Source organism: Dermochelys coriacea, chromosome 6, assembly GCF_009764565.3.
Source record: "Dermochelys coriacea isolate rDerCor1 chromosome 6, rDerCor1.pri.v4, whole genome shotgun sequence".
NCBI classification, from domain to species: domain Eukaryota; kingdom Metazoa; phylum Chordata; order Testudines; family Dermochelyidae; genus Dermochelys; species Dermochelys coriacea.
The window spans coordinates 56932982-56958680 of record NC_050073.1 but is presented as its reverse complement, the minus strand read 5'-3'; the positions used below and the strand labels follow the sequence as shown (position 1 = coordinate 56958680).

General features: G+C 37.7%; 1 protein-coding gene across 7 annotated transcripts in view; it reads right to left on the bottom strand.

Moving 5' to 3' along the window:
• The window catches only part of FUT8 (fucosyltransferase 8), a 303904-nt gene that overhangs the window by 5626 nt on the left and 272579 nt on the right, over positions 1-25699 (bottom strand). For all 7 annotated transcript variants that reach the window (XM_038407244.2, XM_043516319.1, XM_043516317.1 and 4 more), the window contains 3 exons: positions 9897-10143; positions 7799-7975; positions 1417-1567 (listed from right to left, as the gene is read on the bottom strand). In XM_038407244.2, coding sequence (XP_038263172.1) covers positions 1417-1567; positions 7799-7975; positions 9897-10143 — 575 coding nt within the window. The remainder of the gene's footprint in view (positions 1-1416; positions 1568-7798; positions 7976-9896; positions 10144-25699) is intronic.

Here is a 25699-nt window from a genome sequence, read left to right as displayed (position 1 = left end):
CCCACCTAACTGAGGATTGCCTCTCCCTCCAAGACATACTGCCACAGCTGTAGTCAGTGGAGACACTCAAGCTGGATCACCCTTTTTATAAAAGAGAGCGCGCTGCTGTGAGTTCCTTCTGCCTTGGTCTGAAATAGCCTGAATTTGACAACTTTCAGAATAGGATGAAAAAAACATTTGTTTGACTGGATTTTGGGAGAGGTATGAGGGCATAATTTGGGAGAGGTATGGGGTATAATTTGCGGATGAGAGGCTTTTCTGTATTTAGTTATTGTCTGCTGGCTCTGATAAATTGTTACCTCGATTTCATTATTTCTGTCAGAGTTAATTTATTTTTATATTAGTATTTATATTGATATGTGGTTATTGTATGTTTAATTATTGTTAGGGTGCAGAAGGTAATCTGTATTTTGAAGTTGTGCAGGATACTCGGCTCCTAAAGTGATTTCAGCACTCATTAGTATTATGCCTGTGTATCAATGTAATAACACAATCATGTTGGCCTATGCTGCCAATATCCACAACTGAATTCTCTCTGATCAGTACTGCCATTTAAGAGCATAAGTGACAGCAGTAGGATCTTTGTCTGATTTTAATCACACCTTTTAGCTTTTTCACAGATATCCATCTGCCTGAACTGATGTCTTTTGGATCAGATGGAGCATCATGCCAGTGAGAAAACACTGCTTTTACTATACTATTTGTGTTTTAAAATCCTTAAGAATTTATCATGATCCATTAAATTATATTTACATGTAATAGAACAGAAAATACCACAATAACTATTGTATCATTCATATTCCCACTGGACTGAACTGCTTCGTAAAGCTACTCAAGAAAACAAACCTATAGCATGTAATTATTTGCACAACAAATTTGAGTGGATTACAATGGATACAATGTAAATTTACTGTACTGCTTCTGGCCTTGTGGAAATGTAACTGACCCTGAAGAGGAATTTCATTTCTTCCTTTCCCCTCCTCTGAATCCTATGAAGTAATCAACTGAGGCCAAACACTGAGATGTTTAAACCTCTCAATATCAGTGCACTGAAGTGCAGAAAAGGATAGATTTGGGTTATCTGCTGACTGTATGCAAAATCAGAGTATTATACAAGCCTAATTACCTTCTGCTTCTTTTAAATGCCCTGACTAAGCCAAGTGCATTAAACAACTACAATGGCTGACTTCAGTGGAGGAGGTGTAATCAACCAGTGCTAGCAAATAGTTCAATATGCAGATAATATTATATGGAATCTTTTAATTCTTTCATGAAATTTTCACTACAAAACACTGAGAACATGGTACTATAGATGCACTAGCTAGCATTAAGTATGCTTAATTAAGTAGCAACAACTCAGACTTTTAAAAGAATTGACTGATGTAATGTATATTTAGGTTTTACATTGCAGTTTACCTGTGATGAAAACGTACAGACCAGGAAGTCTGCCTGAGACAGAAAGTGGATATCCAGAATAACACCCCGCAGTGAGTTTTCAGTGTATCGATTATGAAGTCCAGCTGACCAAGATATGGAGTTATCACTGATAAATTCATAATTTGGATATCTAGAAAAAATATAATCTACAATTAGTATCAAAGCCTTAAAATTAAAATTTTACAAACTGGAAGCACCAACCTAATTGTAAGAGCAAGCAGTTTTAAGTCACAATTCTCTTTTACAGAGAATTTACCATTGCCTTTTTTACCACTCTCGGATTTTAGCGCTCTGTCCTCCCGTTTACCACCTGGCAAGGCCTTCTTCCCCCCTGCTCCCCACCACCACCAAAAAAACCCTTCACCAAGCAGAGTTTTGACCCTGTAAAGGGAGAAGGGCCAGAGACTCCATGTGGTCTATTAGGTACTTTGTTATGTCTACTGATTTTATGTGGAACGCACTCAGATACTACACGAATGGGCACCAGGATGAAACCCTAAGATAGATAGATAGTATGGAACTGTGTTTTGATTTTAGTATACTTTTAGCCATATTTACTACCATTTTTTCTTGGAAGCTTTTAATTTGAGCATTCCATATGGAAATCAATTACTGGCGATAGGGTCTGTCAAATAAACAAATGAGCAGAAACTGAAAAAAATCAATTTTACTTTATAACAAAGTGATTTAAATTACAGCACTATTCAACTATAGTTACAGTGTAATTATGAAGCATGCCCCTGCCAATTATTGGATTTAACCTGCCAATTATTGGATTTTTTTAATTAGGTGCATTTATCAAAAATGTATAACTTTATAGTAATTACAGGGTAATGTGTTAAGTATGATACTAATGGAGTAATTAGTGAGTCATTCAATCATATAGTTAACAGTCTAGTCATATGAATTAATGGTACCTAGAGTATCAAGAGTTCATAATTTAGAGCAGCCCCTAACACTAGGCCAGAGCAGCTACTGATCCAGAATCAAAGTGCTATAACTGGCTTTCTTAGTACCTTCCCTTCTCCTGTGCTAAGCATAGCTCAGAGTAAGAGAGATTAGCTCCAAGTGCTTGGACAATGACTGAAGTTAGAATCTTCAAACACACTTTGTTTTATATATCAGGGGCCACTTAAATATCAAGCCCTATTTGGTGGGAATATGCCCAATTTAAACCCTCACAACGTAAGAAATACTGGAGCAATTTTCTTCAAAGGTGAAACAGGTCATACACAAGGAGGCTTTTCTCACTGAAATTAACTAGCTGTGGCCATTGAGACTGGGAAAATCCTTTGTCTAATGTCAACAGCTGGTATTGCACAAAACAAGAGTTTTATTTGCTCTTAAATACGTTGTTTGAAGCACCTAGCTTTGGGGGAGATTTAATTAGAATTTTGTGTCTTGAAGGAAACATTTGTTTCAACATAAAAATGAATATATTCATGGAAAACACTACAGAGTTAATGACTCAGTTTTAAAGGTAGACTTGATTATACATAGAATGTGGAAACAGAGGTTAGATGAGAAAAGGAAGAAATTCTCAATTTTGAGAAGATGCTGCTGCTGCTCCTGAAGAGAAATAGACAGGGCCATGTATGACAGGATATAGGGGTCATATCTATGTCAGAGAGTCAGAGAGAGAGGAGCTGTAACTAGCAATATTTTTCTTCTTGTCTTCCCCATTGTGTCCAACAGCTTCTGCCAATGTTGCACTACTGCTCAAAATACAGTAGATGATAATACTAGGGCTGTCGATTAATTGCAGTTAACTCACACGATTAACTAAAAATATTAATTGTGATTTAAAAAATTAATCATGATTAATCATACTGTTAATAGAATACCAATAGAAATTTATTAAATATTTTGGATGTTTTTCTACATTTCATATATATTGTATTCTGTGTTATAACTGAAATCAAAGTGTATATTGTTTTTTATTATAAATATTTGCAGAGTAAAAATGATAAACAAAAGAAATAGTATTTTTCAATTCACCTCATACTAGTATTGTAGTGCAATCACTTTACTATGAAACTGCAACTTACAAATAGAGATTTGTTTTTGAGTGCAGTTAGGTCGCAAAAAAAAAAAAAGAACCAATGTAAAACTTCAGGGCCTACAAGTCCAGTCGTTCCTACTTCTTGTTCAGCCAATCGTTAAGCCAAACAAGTTTGTTTACATTTAGAGGAAATAATGCTTCCTTCTTCTTATTTACAATGCCACCAGAAAGTGAGAACAGGCATTTGCATGGCACTTTCGTAGCCAGCATTGTAAGGTATTTACATGCCAGATATGCTAAACATTTGTCTGCCCTTTCATGCTTGGGCCACTATTCCACAGATTCATAGATACTAAGGTCAGAAGGGACCATTCTGATCATCTAGTCTGACCTCCTGCACAACGCAGGCCACAGAATCTCACCCACCCACTCTTATGAAAAACCTCACCTATGTCTGAGCTATTGAAGTCCTCAAATCGTGGTTTAAAGACTTCAAGAAGCAGAGAATCCTCCCTCAAGTGACCCATGCCCCATGCTACAGAGGAAGGCAAAAAACCTCCAGGGCCTCTTCCAATCTGCCCCGGAGAAAAATTCCTTCCCGACCCCAAATATGGCAATCAGCTAAACCCTGAGCATATGGACAAGATTCACCAGCCAGATACTACAGAAAATTCTTTCCTGGATAATTCAGATCCCGTCCATCTAATATCCCATCTCAGGGGATTAGGCCTATTTACCCTGAATATTTAAAGATCAATTAATTACCAAAATCACATTATCCCATCATACCATCTCCTCCATAAACTTATCGAGTAGAATCTTAAAGCCAGATAGATCTTTTGCCCCCACTGCTTCCCTTGGAAGGCTATTCCAAAACTTCACTCCTCTGATGGTTAGAAACCTTCGTCTAATTTCAAGTCTAAACTTTCTGGTGGCCAGTTTATACCCATTTGTTCCTGTGTCCACATTGGTGCTGAGCTTAAATAATTCCTCTCCCTCTCCTGTATTTATCCCTCTGATATATTTATAGAGAGCAATCATATCTCCCCTCAACCTTCTTTTAGTTAGGAGACTTAAGGAGCTTGGCTTGTTTAGCCTTTCATAAGACAAGTTTTCCATTCCTCGGATCATCCTAGTAGCCCTTCTCTGTACCTGCTCCAGTTTGAATTTATCCTTTTTAAACATGGGAGACCAGAACTGCACACAGTATTCCAGGTGAGGTCTCACATTCCAGAGGACATGCTTCTCTGCTGATGATGCTCATTAAAAAATGTGTTGATTAAATCTGTGACTGAACTCCTTGGGGGAGAATTGTATGTCCCCTGCTGTTTTACCCGCATACTGCCATATATTTCATGTTATAGCAGTCTCAGATGATGACCCAGCACATGTTGTTCATTTTAAGAATACTTTCACTGAAGATCTGATAAACGCAAAGAAGATACCAATGTGAGATTTCTAAAGATAGCTACAGCACTCGACCAAAGGCTTAAGAATCTGAAGTGCCTTCCAAAATCTCAGAGGGATGAGGTGTGGAGCATGCTTTCAGAAGTCTTAAAAAAGCAACACTCCAATGTGGAAACTACAGAACCCGAACCACCGAAAAAGAAATCAACTTTCTGCTGGTGGCATCTGACTCAGATAATGAAAATGAACATGCGTTGGTACGCACTGCTTTGGATTGTTATTGAGCAGAACCCGTCATCGGTATGGACGCATGTCCCCTGGAATGGTGGTTGAAGCATGAAGGGATATACAAATCCTCAGTGCATCTGGCATGTAAATATCTTGCAACGCTGGCTACAACAGTGCCAGGCAAACGCCTGTTCTCACTTTCAGGTGACACTGTAAACAAGAAGTGGGCAGCATTATCTCCTGCAAATGTAAACAAACTTGTTTGTCTGAGCGATAGGCTGAACAAGGAGGAGGACTGAGTGAATTTGCAGGCTCTAAAATTGTACATTGTTTTATTTTTGAATGCAGGGTTGTTTGTACATAATTCTACATTTATAAGTTCAACTTTCATGATAAAGAGATTGCACTACAGTACTTATATTAGGTGAATTGAAAAATACTATTTCTTTAGTTTTTTTACAGTGCAAATACTAGTAATCAAAAATAAATATAAAGTGAGCACTGTACACTTTGTAGTTTGTGTTGCAATTGAAATCAATATATTTGAAAATGTAGAAAACATCAAAAATATTTAAATAAATGGCATTCTATTATTCACAGTGCGATTAATCCCGCAATTAATCGCGTTTAATTTTTTTAATCGCTTGACAGCCCTAGATAATACTATTACTGTTTAAAATATATTTTATTTGTTTTGCTAATGTGAGTTTAGCTTGTCAGCATGCTTTTATACAGAAAAAGTGTAAAAACAGCAAGAGCAATAATTTTCAATTTTATTTGTCAGAAAAAAAAAGAATACAATTTCTCTGTAATTGGAACTTTTTTGAGATATATAGTACATCACCACACTTTTGTGGAACTTATAAAAAGCCAAATCTCACAAAATCACTTTCAGAATCCAGATAACTGTCATTATCAATCCCTTCTTATACAGCATAACAAGGGCATCTTGCAAAAGGAATGTGTAAAGTTGAATATCCTGCAGTTGAACATACATTCTGTGTGATCTGTTACTATGATATTATGGGGATAACATGATGACATTGACACACCCCATTGCAAGTTCTTGTCACTAGGAGCACTAAGACCAGGTGACTTTCCTCAACCTATTCTAGAACAAAGTCTACATACCATGTAGAGTCAAAACCTCACCTCATTACCTGGGATTTTGCTTTAGTTTACAAACAAAACTAATAATAAAAGTTCAGCTCAAGTCTTCTCCCCAGGGTTCTTACTTTAGTACTGCTTAGGCCATATTCTAGATTCTCTCTCTCTCTACAGAGCCAGCTCACTTTTGTCAGCATAAGTAACCTGCCACATACTTCAGAGATTCAGAAGCCATTTACTCTTTCACAGCAGGATCAACACTTTTTAAGAAGGTGGGTTCAAGTGGAAGAGATTCCAAATAACTTGTTGATTTTCAAAGGAACACTTGTGAATTTCTGTAAATGTTCCCAGAAATCCTACAGCGTTCAACCCCACCGCAGTAAACTCTGTGTACCACAGAGGATTGTGACTTAAAACAGAAAGATCGCATTTCATACTTAAAATCTATTTAAATTTCATGTTAACATGAGCTTCACTGCACACAGTGGAATCTTCTAGTCCCTTGTAATTACATAAGTCTATTCAGAGGAGAACCTCTCATTTTTTCCTGTCTCCATTTGTTCAGGAACCCCAGGTTTTTAGATGTTCCCGAATCTGGGCAACCTCCATTTCATGAATTTGATTTCGAATCATTTTATAGTATTCTGTCAACTCTTCAATTCAATCTAGGTCATATTCTGACTAGTTAAAAGCATCTGAATATAATACTGGATTCCTTAGGGTCTCTATCTTTCTGAAGAAATTAAGCAAAATAATTAAAACTAGCATCTCAGAGCTTTCTTCATATTGGATTATCTGTACGCATTATTTCTTCCCCACTCATAGTTATCAGTTTCTAGTAGTTCATTTAAGCTTCATTATACATCTCACACTGCATTCAGAAACAGAGGGTTTTATTTGCTTTTTGGGGAGGGGATACTTTTTAAAATGTTATCTTCCTTCAGAGACCATTGACCTTGGATGAGACTGAAACTACAGCACAGTTGAGGGACTAATTCAAGCTTCAGTGTGTTGGAACAGAGTGGTTTAATGGATTTAGAAGTTACTAATGCTGATGTTTTTGCAAAACGTAAACTACAGCCATTACATGGCAAAAAAAAATGTTTTAATTTAATGTAGTGGGAGTAAGAAAACAACAGTGAAGTGCTCTGGAAAATCTCCAGATGTGCTGGGGAAATTAAAATTGAAAAAGAGAGAGAGTGTTTATGCAATGCAACGGAAGTTGAAAGTTTAAAAAAAGCATAACATGCTCAAGATTGTATTTATTTTTAAATATTTTCCTCTTTTTCTGCTTTACAATACTAAAAATATAAATTATTTTTAAGTGGCCGAAGAGATTATGCTCAATTTACAAAGTTTTACCGATAAGCTGAGGCCAAACATGGAAATATTCAGCCACAACCAAAAAATTTCTGAGAAAATGATCATCAAATTACAAGAAGGGCTATAGTGAAAGTTGAATTGTAATCTCAACTGTATAAATTAAACCACAGATACTATGTTGAAATACCTACATTAAGAATTGTACCCACAAAGGTCTGGAATTGTAGAACTCTTTCCAACTGACACGAACACTTCCACTGAACATCTATATAATGCAAATATAACTAATCTTACTTAGATTTTGCCTCTTGTAGTAGCGAAGGGTCATCGGTAGCCAGATAAACCCGTTTTTTGTCTATATGCATTCTGCGGGCGAGAAGCTGGAAACGTTCTTCAACCTGTACCATGTACTCCTCAATGGGATGAAAGGCTGCCTCTGTTCCCACTTTGTCTGTCCTTCGGACGTGAACACTGAGGAAAGAAAGGCAGAAACTTGGGATTCAACTTGTAAATGTTTTATACTTTTTATGATAGACAGTTTGGCAATTGAAATTTAGACTTTATCTTAGAATAAACATTTTTGTCCCATTATGGTATTCCGATGAGCCTTAAAATGAACCACTAAATAAAATGAAAAAGGATTAAAAAATCAATATAGTGTCTACAGACAAATATTCACCAAATGTGAAATACTAATTGCAAAGTCTGAAATATGCCAGGAACCACAGGACATACTAGATTTGTTATGTAACACAATGGGAAGTAACTACCATCCTGCCCTTGAAAACAGAATATAATTATTATTTTTGGAGGCAAAATGCTAATATGCTCCACATCTGTCACAGTGGAATCTTAGAGCTACAGTTCTGCAAACCTCTCCAAGTCTCTACTACTGAGTAGGCTGAGGCTGACCTTCCTTTGATCTTTTCTACATACACCTAGCAGGTTTTATTTAGTTGCCACAGTGTACAATTTAAATTTCTTCAGGAAAACTATGTATGAGCTGTCAGGACTAACAGTATTACATTTTCTCTGGTCTGAAAAGGAAGTGCAGTTTTAAGATATGCTTGTTCCCTCCTTCCTTTTACTAAATCAAAACACTGCCAAGTAATTCCAATTTTCTGTATAGTGCTCCAAGCATTTCTCTTTTGGGTTTTAAATGGAACATTATTTGTCCTCATCAGAACTGCATCAATTGTAACACCTTTTAGGATTTGTCAGATACTTCCATTAAAAATCTATCGACATTATATTCCAAACAAGTGATCTGTCCCATGACAAATAAACGGCTTCATATACTATTCAGGAATTCAAGGAGATTAAAACCAAGAGGTGGGCATGAAAAGGTACATTCATTGCCCTCATATGGACTAGTTAGGTTACTCCACACAGACAATATTTTCTCTTCTTGTTCAATATTTTAAAATATCATATATTTACAGATTTTCTGGCAGCTGGCTATGCAGTCTGCATGTCCAGTCTGATGGGAAAATCTAGAAGGAGCAATGCAGGGGCAAGGAGAAATTTCAGCTTTTAGCATAGGTGTAATAGAGCATGCTTGTCCTTTAAGGTCAGGTGCAGCCTATCACACCTGTTACAAGGCCATAACCCTTTGAGAGCAGACATTCTGGTACTTCTAGTCTCCAAGAAGTCTGCTGAAACCAAAGCCTCCTCGGAGATGAAGCAGGTTATAAAAGTCAAGCTATGGTATCAGTGGGAGAAAGACATGGAGTCTCTCTACTGGAAGACTTGAAGGAAAACAGGTGTGGTTTTTAGGTCTCTCTTGGAAATGGCCCAGGGAAGGAGCTTGAGTGGACATTGGGCCAGAAGCCAATGAGCAGGCCAGGGTTTGCCTTCAACTGGTGAGGACCCCTAGAGCCAAGAGGAGCAAAGACAACTATTCAGAACCTATTGAGAAGGTTGTAAAGGACATCTGTAGTCAAGGGGTAGAAGAAATGTTGTGAACCCTGATAAAAAGAAAGGAAAAAAGTATTTGCAGGCCTAGCAGAAGGGCTTTGGACACCTAAGTAGATATATAGATGGGAAGATTATAGGAATATAGATTTTATTGTAAATTATTGCCATATAATTTGTATATTAATAAACCAGACCAGAGAATTGGAGATATTATCTTTAAATTCTATTTGTATGAGATGTGATCACCAGAGGCATTGAAGAGGTTAGGAGAGAACTGATGCTCAGCTGTGCACCTAACAACATAGAAGTAAGCAACTGTAATACAGTGTAAAATGATTGATAAGATTTCTAAATATGTGGAGTCTGGTTTTGTATCTATCATATTTTGGAAATTTATTTATAGCTAACATTTATGATGTGCAATAAACATTTATGATGTACAATTTCTTGGCAAACACCAAAGTAATATTCCTACCCAATAACTGGATGTTTGAAACCAAGTTTCCTTGTTGCTTCTTCGATTTCCTTTTCTAGCCATGGTTGTGGGCGAATCAAATATTTGACAAACTGTGAGACCCACCACACCGCAGGATCTCCATGGACACGAATTAGTCTATCAGCCAGGTCTTCTGGGACAGCCAATGGCAAATAAGGTGGTCGTGGGTGTAGGCTGTCAACGATGGGAAGTTCCACCACCTGAACATTCTTATCATTTGCCTCACCTGTACCAGAATACAAATAGGATGAACCAAGTGTTTCAGTTCAATAACAATCTAAATATGAGATATACGAGAATATGTAACATTCCAGATGGATTACCAGAACAGCATTTTCAACTTGTTAACAATAAGGCTAATGAACCCCATTTCTATTATTTATAATGGATTGATATTATGCCATTTTTTGTGCTTCTAACAACCTATGCCACCAGAATGTCTCCATTGTTATTAGGCGGATTATATATACAATAGACCAGAGGTTCTCAAACTGTGGTCCGTGGACCACGAGTGGTCAGCGAGCTCCATTCAAGTGGTCTGTGGATAGTTCCCTCTGAGGTGGATGCCTGGGCAGCCACACACAAGAGAATAGGGTAATTAGTAAAGAGAAAAGGAGTACTTGTGGCACCTTAGAGACTAACAAATTTATTTGAGCATAAGCTTTCGTGAGCTACAGCTCACTTCATCGGATGCATTCAGTGGAAAATACAGTGGGGAGATTTATATACACAGAGAACATGAAACAATGGGGGTGTTACCATACACACTGTAAGGAGAGTGATCACTTAAGATGAGCTATTACCAGCAGGAGAGCAGGGGAGGGGGGTGGAGGAGAAAACCTTTTGTAGTGATAATCAAGGTGGGCGATTTCCAGCAATTGACAAGAACTTCTGAGGAACAGTGGGGGGGGGTATAACATGGGGAAACTATTGGACAGTCCTTGCAATTCTGAATGATCAGAATGAAGTTGAGTTTTTAAAAATAAATCAAAAACATTATTTCACACAGCAGAAACTGGATGACAGAAAAATGCAACCACAAATTCCTGTGGTGTTTCAATATGGGGACAGCTCTCAATGTATGTCACTTATCAAAATTTTCCATATACTATTTTTAATGTTTATATTACAGTCGAACCCAGAAGCCCCAGTCATGATTGTAGCTCTGTTGAGCTAGTTGCTGTACAGAGGAAGACACAGCCCTTACCCTGAAGAGCTTACAATTTTTGATGAGTAGCATACCAACGGGGTAGGAGAGAGAGAGACAATCAAATGCACATTGTATATACATGCATGAATTTGCCTTCTTTTAAATATTAATTATAACAGAATTGGTTTGTACACATTGGGTTGCACCACTGACAGCTAAATGCCAGTGGAAAACCAGAGATATTTTAGATCTGGGGCACCACTATTAGGACAAAACTAATTCCATTAAATATTCTCTTAGATTAAACTTTCAAAAAAGAAAAAAAGTGTCCATATTTCTGATGTTCCCAGAGCTGAACAAAAACAACCATGAGCAAACAATTAGAAGCATCGGAATACAGTACTATACATTTTAATTTTTAAACAATGAAAGATTTAGATATGCATTTCTAGTGGGCTGATCAACTCATAAAAGATGCTGTCATCGTCTGCAATGGATTCCAGTGCAGCACAGTGAAAGCTGACCACTGGACCACTACAGAAAGAATGCTTTATGAGTAGCTCACAGGATAAGTATATTTTCAGTTTAAGCCATCAGAAACAAGCATGGTAAAAATACTTTTTCGGTACTAAGAATAAAGTATTCTATGAAGGTTTGGAAGTTAAAATGATCAGAGAATAGTTGTCAACTAACAAGACGGCTAATGGGCTGACAAAATCTATTTGGTGTAAGTAAGAATAATGAATCTGTGTCTTATTCAGTAAAAGGGACAATTAGAAAATTCCCTTGGTTGCAACTGTTCTATGTGTATGCAAAATTCATTTCAGTACACTTGTAAAACAAAGCCCATGAACATGACATTTACTACATGATTAAAAGGCAAGCTGCAAGAATTTTTTCACTGGTACTGTAGAGTACATCAAAGCTGGCAGTCAAGGTTCAGGAATAACAGCAATAACCTCTATGAGATGCAGAACTTTAATCAGGAGCTGGTTGGTTAAGGTGAGGTTATTTTCAATTAATGTTTTCTGGAAAAAAGCCTACAAATTATGTAGCTGCAAATAATTATTACTCATGACTTTTAGAGATGAACATGTATCTTCTTCGGATATGAGTCTTATACTGTATAGAACTACATTTTAACTTCTATCTGATAAAGTTATTGAACTGATAATTGAAAATAGAACAATAAAACACTTATGGCCTGCTACAATAGGACGGTTCTGCCAGTACAGTTATACTGGTTTAGCTAAACTAGCAAAATTGTCCTAGTATAGATGCAGTTATAACACTATAACTGGGCTTATACTCGTATACCTTATGCCATTCGATGTCACTGTAAATCAGTGTTTCACTCTCATCTGGAACACTGTATTCAGTACTGGTCACCCCATCCCTAAGAGGATTTCACAGAAGTAAATGGGATTCAGAAATGAGCTCTTATATGAAGAAAGACTGATAAGTTTACTTTAGAGAAAAGATCAATAACAGTTCACTATTATAAAATATACAAAATATTGAATTTTGAATAACATTAAGCAAGTGGATCTCAAAATACAAGAACAAGGTGACATTAAATAAAATTGAAAGGTGGCAAATGGAAAACTGATCGAAAGACATACTTTTTCTCATAACACAAAATTAGACCGCGAAACTCACTGTCATTATAAAAGTAAATTTTTTTTAAAAGTTTTAAAAAGGCTATGAAACCTCATGCTTCAATCTCTATTGAGGTTAGGAGACTAACAAAAGAGTGTTGTCTTCAAAACAATGCTGAAGTGCATTTTAAAAAGAGTGCAGCTTTTATACAGGCATTCTGCAGAGCAGTGAATTGCACCTGGAAACACACTATAGTTTTCAGACTATGGCTTTCTAGTGTACCAAGAGATGAGTGCAATACCCCTCTCACATTCCATCACCACTAGTACTGAGCTCTCTCTATAACATTTCCAATCAGTCTTCTCTGAGAGGTCAGAAATGACTCTTCAGACAAAGATGCCGTCAGGGAACCCATTCCAGTGGTAGTGCAGAAGCAGCAGTTCAGAGATAAGAGAGGAAGAGGAAGGGATACAAAATGTGTCCACAATCATTCACATCTACTCACTTCCCAAGGAATTTGACCTCTCCCCTCCCAATTTCTTCCTGTTACAAACCATTTTAGCTTTATGTTCAATGTATATATTGTGGCTAGGCATCTCCCTCGCATCAGGGGGCTCAGCATTTCCCTCTCTGGTGGTGGGGGCCTGGAATAAATCATTCCCACTCCAGAGAGTTTAATTTCTCATTTGGGTTTTATTTTTCAATATTTAGAAGGTGGGCTTCTGGGTAGGCCCAAGGAGTATTCTTCAGCCAAACAAAAAGAAACAAATTCATAACATGGGTCTGGATTTCTGAAATGGGAGTGGTCTGGTGCTGGAGGGTTAATGCAAGCTCCTCACACATTGTGATGAAGGTCTGCTTCCTCAATCTGAAGTTCTACACCCATTAGTCATAATCCCAGGTTACCAAGATTATGTGGTCCCATTATACTGGTTCTCTGTGACCAGAAGCGATGGTCCACTCATGGGCATACCATTGCAATCTCAGCACTTGACCCATCTGTTCCTTGGGACTACAGTGGATTTTCATTCCATCTCTGGGTCAGCCACCTTCACCATCTCAAAGTTTTCTGGACCAATTCCATCCTGTATCCAGTAATGTACTGAATGAACATTTGTCCAGCGAGCAATAGCAGACCCACAACATCATATACTTGTTGCATGTCTCCAGTGTTGTTTGGCAGAATGGAGAGATAAGTGGGAGCTGCAGTTGCAAAATACGTGAATGTGCTGTATAGTACCAGCAACATGCAGCGAGGTGATTGCCAGAGGATCTCCTATGACACACAGGACTCTGTGATACCACCCCTGAAATGGTAATGCTAAATGTCACATACTGAAAAGGGCTGTATGGACACAGATATGTGCCTGTGTACAGCCTGTACCGATGTCCAGCTCAGCAATGTGGACACTTGTCACAGGTATGGGATACATGTGCTAGCAGTACACAGACAAGTACCCAGGGAAGTGTACAAGTGTACAAGACATAACCTTAGACATGTTAATTTTAGTTACAGAAACACCTATTGAGTTGGTGGGAAGTGAAACAAGAAGCTGGATAGACTTTCTCAAGGTTTAATCTACTTATAACGACCAAAGGGGAAATTGTTGGCAAGATGATAGGCTCAGTAAAATGAATTCCATCACCTTCACAGCACCCTCCACATTCTTGTTAAGCTAGAATGCACATGATTTCCTAGCTCCTGGAAGCACAAGTTCCAAGATAGGGAATCCTGTGCAAATGGTATCCTTGAATATTTTTTTTTAAAAAACTTAGAATGCTGTATGGAACATTGGACAAATCCAGTTATCACTTCACATGTGTTAGTCTAAAATGTAACATACCAGAATATAAATTATTTTCCTGATATAGAGTGAGTAATGTATGCAAGACAACCCAATTGTAAATTCTCACTTGAGCAGTGCTTTTTTGCAAGAGACAATGCACATAACCAACTGCAAAACTAAAATTAAATACATGAGGTCATTATTATTTCAGGAGTCAGTTTTCAAAATGTGTTATGTCATTTTAGGTTTTTCTAAGGTTAAGCAAGATACATAAGCCAACTAATTCAGAATCATAACTCTTTGCCTGAAACATTTCCCTGTGAAATCATCAGAACAACTTGAAGAAAAATAAAATGGAGGAATGTGCAATAGTGGTATCCCATTGATAATATTCTACTTTAAATTTGTCTCTTCCATCATTGTGGGTGATGAAAGAGAGACTAGCTGTTGGTTTTTATTCAATTTTTAAAAAAATAATTTGGCAGATAGACTCAGCAAAACAAAATGGTGTAATGAAGGAGAAGATACGCCTCTGTGTGAGGAACAGATAGGCATTAGAGCAGGTGACAGTTCTATTGCCCATCCCACTCATCACCAGATGCTTCAAGTGTGATTTATAGTATTGCCTGCAAGGGTACAGTAGTGTTTATATCTAAAATGGTCACAATACATCAAAATTGTGACCCATGGGCTGGGAACAAGAAAACCCACCCATGACCACAACTCCGTAGTTCTACACCAAACCTTTTTTCTTTTCCTTTCCACGATGGTACAAAGTTGGTGTGCAAAGGGGACGGATAAATATTTTTGTTGTGTGTGAAACTGGTGGCAGGATTTAGGGTCATATGCACCATATGGTTAGTTATCTGTGACCCTCCCCCAAGCTGGAATGGAAAAAGTCTCAACATCCATCTACCCCACCTGTATACACTGTGTAGGCAGATGTAGGATTAATTTCCTAATGTTTAATTGTTCTACAATTATGAATTTCAAGGCCAAGTTCTTACACTATTATAGTAGAGATTAAATTTAGCCCTTTGAATATACCACAAACCCTGTGCAGAAATTTTACAGCTGAGTCAAATACTCAGATTTTTTTTATATTACATACTATCCTCCTGAGGGAATTCTGTGCCCAAAATTAAAAATTCTGCACACAATATTTTAAAATTCTGCAAAATTCTGCATATTTTATTCATCAAAATAACAGAGTATAATCACAGCATTTTCAATTATTTTGGTAATTTATTTCAAAATACATGTTGGCAAATAATTGAAAATGGTGGGATTATATTGTTATTGTATTTGTGTTATTCTGATAAATAAAATATGCAGACCTTTGCAGAATTTTAAAATTTTAGGTGAAGAATTCCCTCAAGAGTACCACAGTTCTGTGTGGCACAATCTAGATACGGGCAGCTTATGGGAGGCCTGGGGGGTGGGGGAATCTGGATGCACAGGGGCTCAGTGTGGGGTTCTGGGTGCAGGGGGAACGGGACTCTGCAGGGAAGTCCAGGTGAAGGTGGTTAGGGCTCAGTGGGGAGGACTGGAGGGTCCGGGTGCAGTTAGTTGGAGCTCAGTAGGGTAGGGGTCTGGGAGGCTCCTGATGCAGGGGTTGAGATTCAAAGGGGGAAAGGGGGTTCAGGGGGATTAGTGGAGTGGGTTCTGGGTGTGGGGGGGGTTCCTGATGTGAGTGGGGGACTTTGGGAGGGTGTTCCGAGTGCAGGGAGGGGAGTTGCTTCCCCTGACCGCATCACCAGGACCGTGCATCCAACCCCCCCTTGATTCCCCCTTTCACCGAGCCTCACCCCCCACCCCCGGACCATCTCCCACCTACTCCCCCCCTCCCACAGAGAATCCTGCAGCCAGGAGAAGTTTCTGGGGGTTGACCTGACCCAGCCCTGGTGGCTCTGTGCCGGGAAGGGGGAGGGAGAGGAAGAACTCCATCTCAATCCTCCTCCCTTCTCCCTAGTTGGGACTAATGTCCCTGGGTGCCCTGGGGCACTCCCGGACCCCCCTCCCACAAGTGATTTACCTCTCCCCTGGCTGCCTGAAGAGAATGTCTGAGCTGCCGGGAGGGGTGAATGAGCACCAGTGCAGCTTCTCTTTGCTTCCCCAGAGAAACCATTTTCTGCAAGGAGCAACAGGAATCTGCGGGGAGGGGGCATTTTTCTGCTGCGCCGCAGTGGCACAGATTTTCCCCAGGAGTAACAGTCAAAACTTATGCTAGGCAGTACTTTTCTTAGGAGATCCTCAGTATCCAACTTGGAGTCCTAAAGATCCCTTCCATCCTCAAGAGATCATAATGCGGCAAACCATCTTTCCGGCTGAGGACTGAGTATTGGAGCTGTCAATATTACTCAATCTTCCAAAGATGGTGCTGTCAATCCCACCTCCTTTTGCCATTGAGAACAAGAGATTGGAAACTGGCTCTCTGGCACTGCTCAGAAGAAAACCAATGGTATATGAAGTAATGTCCAATAGGCAATTTTTGTTACAAATCTGGAACTGATCTCTTGTTCGTTTTCAATGGATTGGTTTCAATAACTTTAATGAAAATTCTAAGTAAAGTGTGATTTTATTTTAGTTGATTGAATCGGATTCAAATATCATATCCTGAGTTTCTGTCACTGACCCCACCAGCAATGACCACCTTCCCCAATGCAGGGATCCAGGATATATTAAAGTGAATTGGATTTTCATTCATCGCTTCTATCGGAGCAGCCAATTTCCAATGTAGCCCCCAGCTAATTTTCTGTATACAATACTTACACTATGCTGTGCTTAGAAATTATCAATAGGTTCTTCCGGTGCCATGTAGAGTTAAATCTGCTCAGAATGCCACTGGTCCTGAATTGTGTGGAGAGCAAGAGTCCCAAGATGGATCCTACAGTAGAGAATTCGCAACTCAGCCAAGCCAATGGGCAGCCAGAGTCTTTTGAAAAGATTGAGCCAAATTGTTTGCTGATATAAATTGGTGTAACTCCAACTGAAGTCAATGGAGTTGTATCCATTTACACCAGCAGGGAATTTGACTAATGAATTATTTGTATTTGAAAGAAAAACAAAACAGACAAATTGCATTGTTAAAAATTTACAGTATCACAATATGTTAAAGCAACCAAACTAATCTTTAAAGAAGCTTGCAAATCAATGTGTTAGCAACTAAGGAGATCAGCTAAAACCAGGAAGAAAGAAAATGCCACAGAGAAGAAATCTTTATTTGCAATCTGTAATGCCTTGTGAGTGCATGATTCTGATACGTGTTTAGTATCTGAATTTGCCATTGGCATCAATGGAAGTAACAGTTGCTCAGCAACTCTCTGGAAAAGACCCGCATTATATTAAAAAGAAATATATGAAAAAATCAGATTTTTGAATCTGTGTAAGGAAAACCATGAAAAAAGCTGAAGCAATGATTTCCTGTCCTAATAGATGGCAACTATTAAGTAAAACTTAGATTGGCTAAATGACCATTTCAACAACAGTGTACTTTCATAAATATTTACTCAATACTGAATATATCACATCTTAATATGGAGGGGAACATCTGTAATAGAAATCCTACAGGTTCATTACTTATTAGACTATTAGGAAAAGCAACAAAACTCCACAGAATAGGCACTGGAAATAACCCATGATGTTTTGATACTTTGATTGCAATTTGGACATTAAAAAAAGCACTGTCAATATGTTTGGTTATGTATAAAAAGTGGGATAGACTGACTCTGCCCAGAGGAGTTTATGATCCAATTCAGAAATAGATGAAACAGTTCAGATTATAGCATAATACGCCAGAAGGCAGTTCAGTGTCAAGTGGTGGGAATCCATTCTAAGAGATCAATGTTGAAGGGATTTTGATAAGTGACTCTTGCACTGTAGCCAATAGTGTTGGCAAAAAATTCAATGAAAAATATTGTATACTGTCCTAAAAGTTGGATAGCATAAGCTCCATTATTCTTGATAAAGGCCATGGATGGTTTATCTATAACAAGCAAATCAGGCAGAAGTTGCCCGAAGACCCAGGAATGGAACATTTAAAAACGATGTCACACAGGCCAACATTAATTCAGTAAGGCATTTAGCACATGCTTAACTTTAAGTGCATTAGTAGTCTCACTGAACTCAGCTGGACTACTCAGGTGGTTCAAGGGCATAGCTGGATCAGAGCCAAAATGACTAAGTGGCTCTCCATTGCCACACCATACAGTCTTTTCACAAAGAGCCATGAACTGAAACTTTTAACCCTAAACATGAATATAGTGCTCTGAGCATGAGGACTTACTCCAAGCAGAGGGTCAAGATAAGAGAAAACATGGTTTGGGTTCCACTGTTGGAACTATAGAACATTTGACTGCACTGACAGCAGATAGGAACAAGAATTGCCATACAAGATCAGACCACATCAATTCCAGCTTCCTGTCTCTGATAGCGGCTACATACATAAGAAGTACATACATATTACTGGAGAAACACAAATTGGGCAATTATGGAGTAATCTTCCAATTTGGAAGTTTATTTCTAACATCTTCTTCTGGAGTTGTCTTAAAGAATAAGGCAGGAGAATTTATATCCCTTCCAAACTTAACATTTTTGCATATAAGCCTATCAAATATATTAATGGATATTCTCATTAGCAAAATAAGTATTCAATCCTTTTTTAATTGTTTAACCTCTTGGTTCCAATTATATTTTGTGGCAATGAGTTCCACAGACTAAACTGAGTGTTGTGTAAAAAAAAGTTTTCCTTTTATAGTTTAAAAATTTATGACATTCAGTTTCATTAACTTTCCCCTTGTTCCTGTATTCTTAGGAAAGTAAAGTAGGAGCTCCCAATTTACCTTCTTTGTACCACTCATTATTTTGTACAGCTTTATCACGTCACCTCTTATTTATCTGATCTCTAATTTAAAAAGTCAAAATCTTTTCATCTCTCTTCATATGAAAGTTTTATCAAGCTTCTAATCATTCTTACCATCTGTCCCTAAGTCCTCTATATATCTACTATACTTTTTGAGATACAATACCGAACACAGTATTGCAGGTGAGGATTTACCATTTACATAAAGGCTTTTGAACAGTTTCAGTATTATTTTTGATTCCATTCTTTACGGATGTCAACATTTTACTTTTTTGACTGTTGCTTCAGATTGAGCAGAGGTCTTGTCCATAGTGCATTGTCTTCCTCCTGAGTTGTTACAGTTAATTTAGAAAAACAGTTAGTTATATGCATAGGTCAAATTTTTCCTTTCGGTGTACATTATTTTGTATTTAAAAATATTGTTTCATCGGCCATTTCATTGCTCATTTATCTAGCTTTGTTACGTATTTGAAGTTCCTTACAGTCTGGGTTAACCTAAATAATTTTGTGTCATTTGAAATTTTGCTACCTCACTACTTATCTCCTTCTCTACAGCATTAACAAACAAATTTTAAAAAACAGTCCTAGTACAAAACCATGTGGTGCCTATGTCAACTTTTTGCCATGATGAAAATTGTTAATTTATTCTTATTTGTTTTCTGTATCCTAGCCAGCTTCTAATCCATGACAGAACTTTGTCTCTTACCACATGACTGCTTGGTTTCCTCTTGTAAGGGACTTTCTTAAAAGCTTTGAGAATCCATGTATATTATGTCAACTGACTCTCCTTTTTTCACTATTTTGGTGATTTGTCCAAATCATTATAAGGGATTAGTGAGGCATAGTTTTCATTTTCAGAAGAAATTCTGGTCACTTTATATCATATTATGATTAGCTATGTGTTTTATAATGACAGGTTTCAGAGTAGCAGCCGTGTTAGTCTGTATTCACAAAAAGAAAAGGAGTACTTGTGGCACCTTAGAGACTAAAAATTTATTTGAGCATAAGCTTTCGTGAGCTACCGCTCACTTCATCGGATGCATCTATTTGAGCATAAGAGAAAGCTTATGCTCAAATAAATTTGTTAGTCTCTAAGATGCCACAAGTACTCCTTTTCTTTTTGTGTTTTATAATGCTATCTTTAAATTATTGTTTCAACCAACTTAGCTGGTACTTAAGTAAAATATGATTTTGCTACTCTGCAATGCCCTTATTTTCCCTAACTGCTTACTTTATTCACTGGTAGCCCAGAGGTCTTACTGATCCTCTCAAAGAATTTATTCTAGTATACTTAGAGAACTTTCTTGTTGTTTGTTTTTATTCTCTTTGGCTACTGGCTTTTCAAATTCCATTTTAGTCCTCTTCATTTAATTCTTATGTATAGTAAGCTGCAGTTTATGCCCTTTTCTACTGACTTCGTTTAAGGACGAAGGATATCAATTTGGCTCAAATAACCTCTTGAATATTGTCATTTAGCCATACTGTTTCACTTCCTGCCAGTTGACCACTGGTTGAGAGCTCTACTCAGTTCAGTTCTTCAGTTAGCTGAGCACTCGCTAATTTGCATGGCAAAATTTAAACTCTTTTTCAAGTAACAATGAACATAGCTAATTGAGTGCTAATTGAAAAGTCTGTTTGAGCACTCTATTCACTTTCTCAATGGAAGGGTTAAAATCCATTGCTAATGTAATAACCTGGTATATGGATTTGTGTACAGGCGCAAAGTCCAGAGTTTAGAGGTTAGAGGCCTAGAAAATAGTGATTAGCTAAGAGAAAGCAAAATAATCAAAAATAACCTCGCTTTTGCTAAAATATGCCTGGTCAGCAAAATGCCGAATGTTTGAGGCAATAACTGTGTCTTATTCAAAGTTGCAAATACAACAAAGAAGCCCTGTTTCTGTTGTAATAGTTTCTTCTGTAGGGAGATGTTCTTCCCACACATCCAACCTGCGTTTATGAAAGGTTCAAGCATGTCAGTATAAGATATGGCTTCCTCCCACCACCCTTTCCCAGGGACCAATGCCTGCCTTAAAACACAAATAAGCAACTTGAAAAACAAACAAACAATCTCTATTGCCATATACTTTCACTGTTTTTTTTTGCTTTTACCCCTAAATACGTATCTGTTAAACAATCAAAGGAACTACTTCATTCTTATGGACCCCACATTAAATTTAACATATATATTTTATACTAATACATTTATTAAAGTACTAATTAAATGTTAAATGTTAATTTGTTAACTTGAGACCATGGGTGAAAACATTATGTAACCTTTGACCATTGGCTATTGTGCTATCATGTCTTGCTGCTAGACCTATCCGGGGAAGTGGGGCTGCCTACCCAGTCACTTTCCCCCGCCCATAAAAAATCCATATATTCCATTGTAATCAATTAATTGACAGTGTCTCTGAGCCTAATAAGCAAGGTGACACTACATCAGCGTTGTACATAATAAACTCTTGTGCTTGACCTCTATAAAGTGTGAATTTATGTCCTTCATCAATATTTGTAAGTACAGCACCTTGGAGTACTTTTGCTGGAAGTTTTCTTAACAGTATAGTATGCTGCTTTGGATTTCCATAAAAAGAACACTAATATTGCATGAATCTGGGTTTTGATTTAGTTCTTTTTTTTTTGTTAGAATACAACCAAAATATATTCCATCTGATAAGGCCTTCTGTGAGCTGAATGAGCAGCTGTCACCTTCCATATGAATCTCATTACAGCTCTACATAAGTAACAACCAAAAAAATCTATTATTCCCTGTTTGAAGTCTTAACTCAACAGAGTGAAGAGCTCTAAATTCAATCACATGAACACAGCACAGTGTTAAGAATGTTGTTAAGAATTAGCATATCACACAGTAAAAGTGATTGTGCTGAATTCTCTCAAGACACTTTACAATCTTGCTGACAACTGCACATGTATTGCAAAGACAACTGGTTCATGGTTTACTGACCTCAATAATATTCTGATATATCTCTTTAGAGACCAGACAACAAAAAAATGACTAGTGGAAATTATTCATTATCTTTGTGAGCTATGCAACTTCATAAGTACCAAATAGCTTAGAAGAAACAAAAATAAGCTTTTGTTTTCTTTGCTTCATGCAAAAAAAGTGTCCCACAATTGCTCTTAATGATTTTGAAACTATTATTATTATGGTTGCACCCGATAGTGACTTCATAATTAGGACTGAGTTCTAAAATCAGTTTACAATAGGCTATAAATTCCTGTTTTTCTCTAAAATTAAATGGCTAATTGGGTGAAATCTTACACAGAGTTAGTTTCTACCTTCTGAATTGTCAATGTATTTTTGTTGGGTTTCTCTTCAGAAATGTTTTATTAGGAAGTCTTTGAAATTGGGCTCTGACTGAACTGTTAATGACAATCTATTTTTTATTGTTGACCAATATATTTATAAACAAACATTATCTACACAAAAACTGATGGATCCTGAATAAATCTGGTACAATGTGCAGCTTTTAAAAATGGATTTAGAATCATTTTAATTTGTTAGTCAACTTATAATGAAGTTTATGTGCTGTGTAGCTGATGGGGTCAGATATGAACACAACACTTGGGCCATATGTATATAAAATCATTTAAAGAACATACGTAAAGGGATGAGGGTAAAGGGTGGGAGGTCAAGTTGCTGGCACGAAAAGTGTTGAGAAATCAGTAATGAGGTGGTTGTCACAGAGAAGGGTGCCATTAGTCCTGAGTCACAGTCCTTCCTGTGAGAGTGGGAAGGTGCTGATGAGATCTTAGACCTCCTGTTGAGGCTGACTTTCCACCTTGATAAGGCTGATGAAGCTCTCCTGTTGTTTCATACTCATTGGAGGAAAATGAGGCAGTGCTGTCAGTACAATGGTCTCAGTATGCCTCGGATGATCGACAGTACCAGAGAGTGGTATAACGATGGTGTAGGGACTTCCCTGGTTAGGACCAGATCCAACAACATTGGTGATTCTGGGTCTACATAAATAGTAAGGTCCTCTGGGATGGTGTATCTAGCCCCTGTTGCAGGAGAGTGGACTGAGCTTCTGTCCACTGGCGGTCCTGACAGTGCTGGCTTTGAATTGACAGTGGTTTTGGTGCTGACAATTCCTTTCCTCTGTGCACTGGCCTCCACTGGTATAGACAGTGTCCAGTCTCTTCCTTCTTCATCATTAGCAAGGATGGTCCCACCTCTTTGGCTGTCAAAGGTTTTGGGGGACTCTTAAATCTTGATTCAAAGTTAGGAAGAGTTTGGGCTTGCTTTGCAGCTTAATCCTTTCTCAACAGCTGGTCAATTATCTAGGCCATTACAGAGAAGTGTTGGAACTATGGCACCACCTTCTCCCCATCCTGCCTCCCTTACACTGGTTTATATCTCCCTGGCTTCATAGAAGCAACAGATCCTGCACATCCCTCAGTTATGCAATTTAGGATACTAAGTCATGTGGATAAAACCTCCAGATTTTGGACCTTTAGCCTGAATGGATATGTGAACACAATTAATAAAGCTTTTCCCATGGCTAGGTCTATTTAAACTCTGAAATATAAGAGGTAAATATTTAGAGTTTTCTATCAAATGCCTTTTCAGCACTCATACATAAAACTATATTCTCTTAGGTTTGTTGGCGAAATGGATTAAGTTATATAATCTTTGGATTACCTACAACTATGGGCAGAGCAAACACAATCTGGGTCTAAATTTACAATTTGGTAAATCTAGTTTATTCAACAATATTTTAGTTAGTATTTGTCAGGCAAGGTTATATCTTGTCACCCATCTTGTTTGGAGTTGCTATCAACTTTGTTATGTGACAGACTGTCAAGTATGGAAACAAGCATTGCATGGAGAGAAGGCAAGTTTGGAGAAAGACTTCTCAAACAACACTTGTCACTTGACGATATGCTGCAAAAGACCAACAACCTTGCAAATTCTGCCAAGCAAACAGGTCTTATTATCAATAAATCAAAAATGGAGGTTATGAAAATTAATTTACTTACTGATTATTGTATTGACTTGGAAGGTGAAGTCTTGAAAACTTAATACATTTACTTCTCTGGGTAGCATCATTCACAATACTGATGATTACATGTTTGATGTAAATTACAAAGCAGGTGAAACAAGTACTGTATTTAAAAAAACTTAATACAGTATAAAAGCCTAGTGAGATTAGCAAAACCATCAAATATAAGATCTTTTGAATCAATATCTTAAGTGCCCTTCTACATGGAGAAGAGTTCTAAGAAAATAAAAAGACCATCAAGTACAAACTGAACAGCATTCTGTGCAGGTGTCTCTGTAGAATATTCAAAGAAAAACAGACTGACAGAATATGTAATGAAGTGGATCTAGAATGGGCACAACTACCTAACAGAATAGAAGTAGTATGAAGAAGAGATGGACATATTTTGGACTTATTTTAAGAATGGCCAAGAATAAGCATTTCTTTGGTGACACCAGTGCAAGAGATGGAAATGCCAACCTGGAGAGAGACACTGAAGCACAATAATGGCTGATGTGACATTATTACATCTGATCATAAAAGTCATGGAAAAATGAATACAGGGTATGGATGATTGGTGACATTTAATTTCTGCCTGTGACGGGGAGGCCCGATGTACAACCTGGAACTATTGGACTGCAGTGCCCTCTTAACCCTCTAGCCTGGACTCTCTCTCACAATGCTTTGCCAGTGACAAGCACCAAACCACTCCAGGCACTGTTATCACTCAGCCACCAGCATGAAGAAGCATACCCACCTAGGTTGCATGAATGCTCTCCAAGCCACTAATGAACTATACAGAGGGAGACACCAGCAAATCCCCCTAGCCTTGCACCCCAGAAATGTACCATCTTACACTGCTCAGACCTTCTCTTGAACAATGTATGCTCATTAATTAATTCGCCATTTTGTCAAAGGATAGCAGACATGCACCAGCCTTTGTAATCAGTGCAAATTCCCCAAGCACTTTAGATAAACTCACTGGTAAGGATTAAATATTTAAATAAAAAAGGAGGACTCGTTGGCACCTTAGAGACTAACATTTATTTGAGCATAAGCTTTCGTGAGCTACAGCTCACTTAGTCTCTAAGGTGCCACAAGTACTCCTTTTCTTTTTTGCGAATACAGACTAACACGGCTGCTACTCTGAAACATATTTAAGTAAGTTTATTAACTATAGAAAGATATATTTAAAGTGATTATAACTGGTAGGTATAAAGATTAGAGATAGTGACCTAAGAAAATAAAAAGTAAACATGCATTCTAAATCCTAAATTTTAAAACTAAGCAAGATTTGAATCAAACAGCTTTTCTCACCCTAATAGATGTTACAAGCAAGTTATAGTTCTTAATACACAGGCTGAATTTCCTTATCAGCCTGG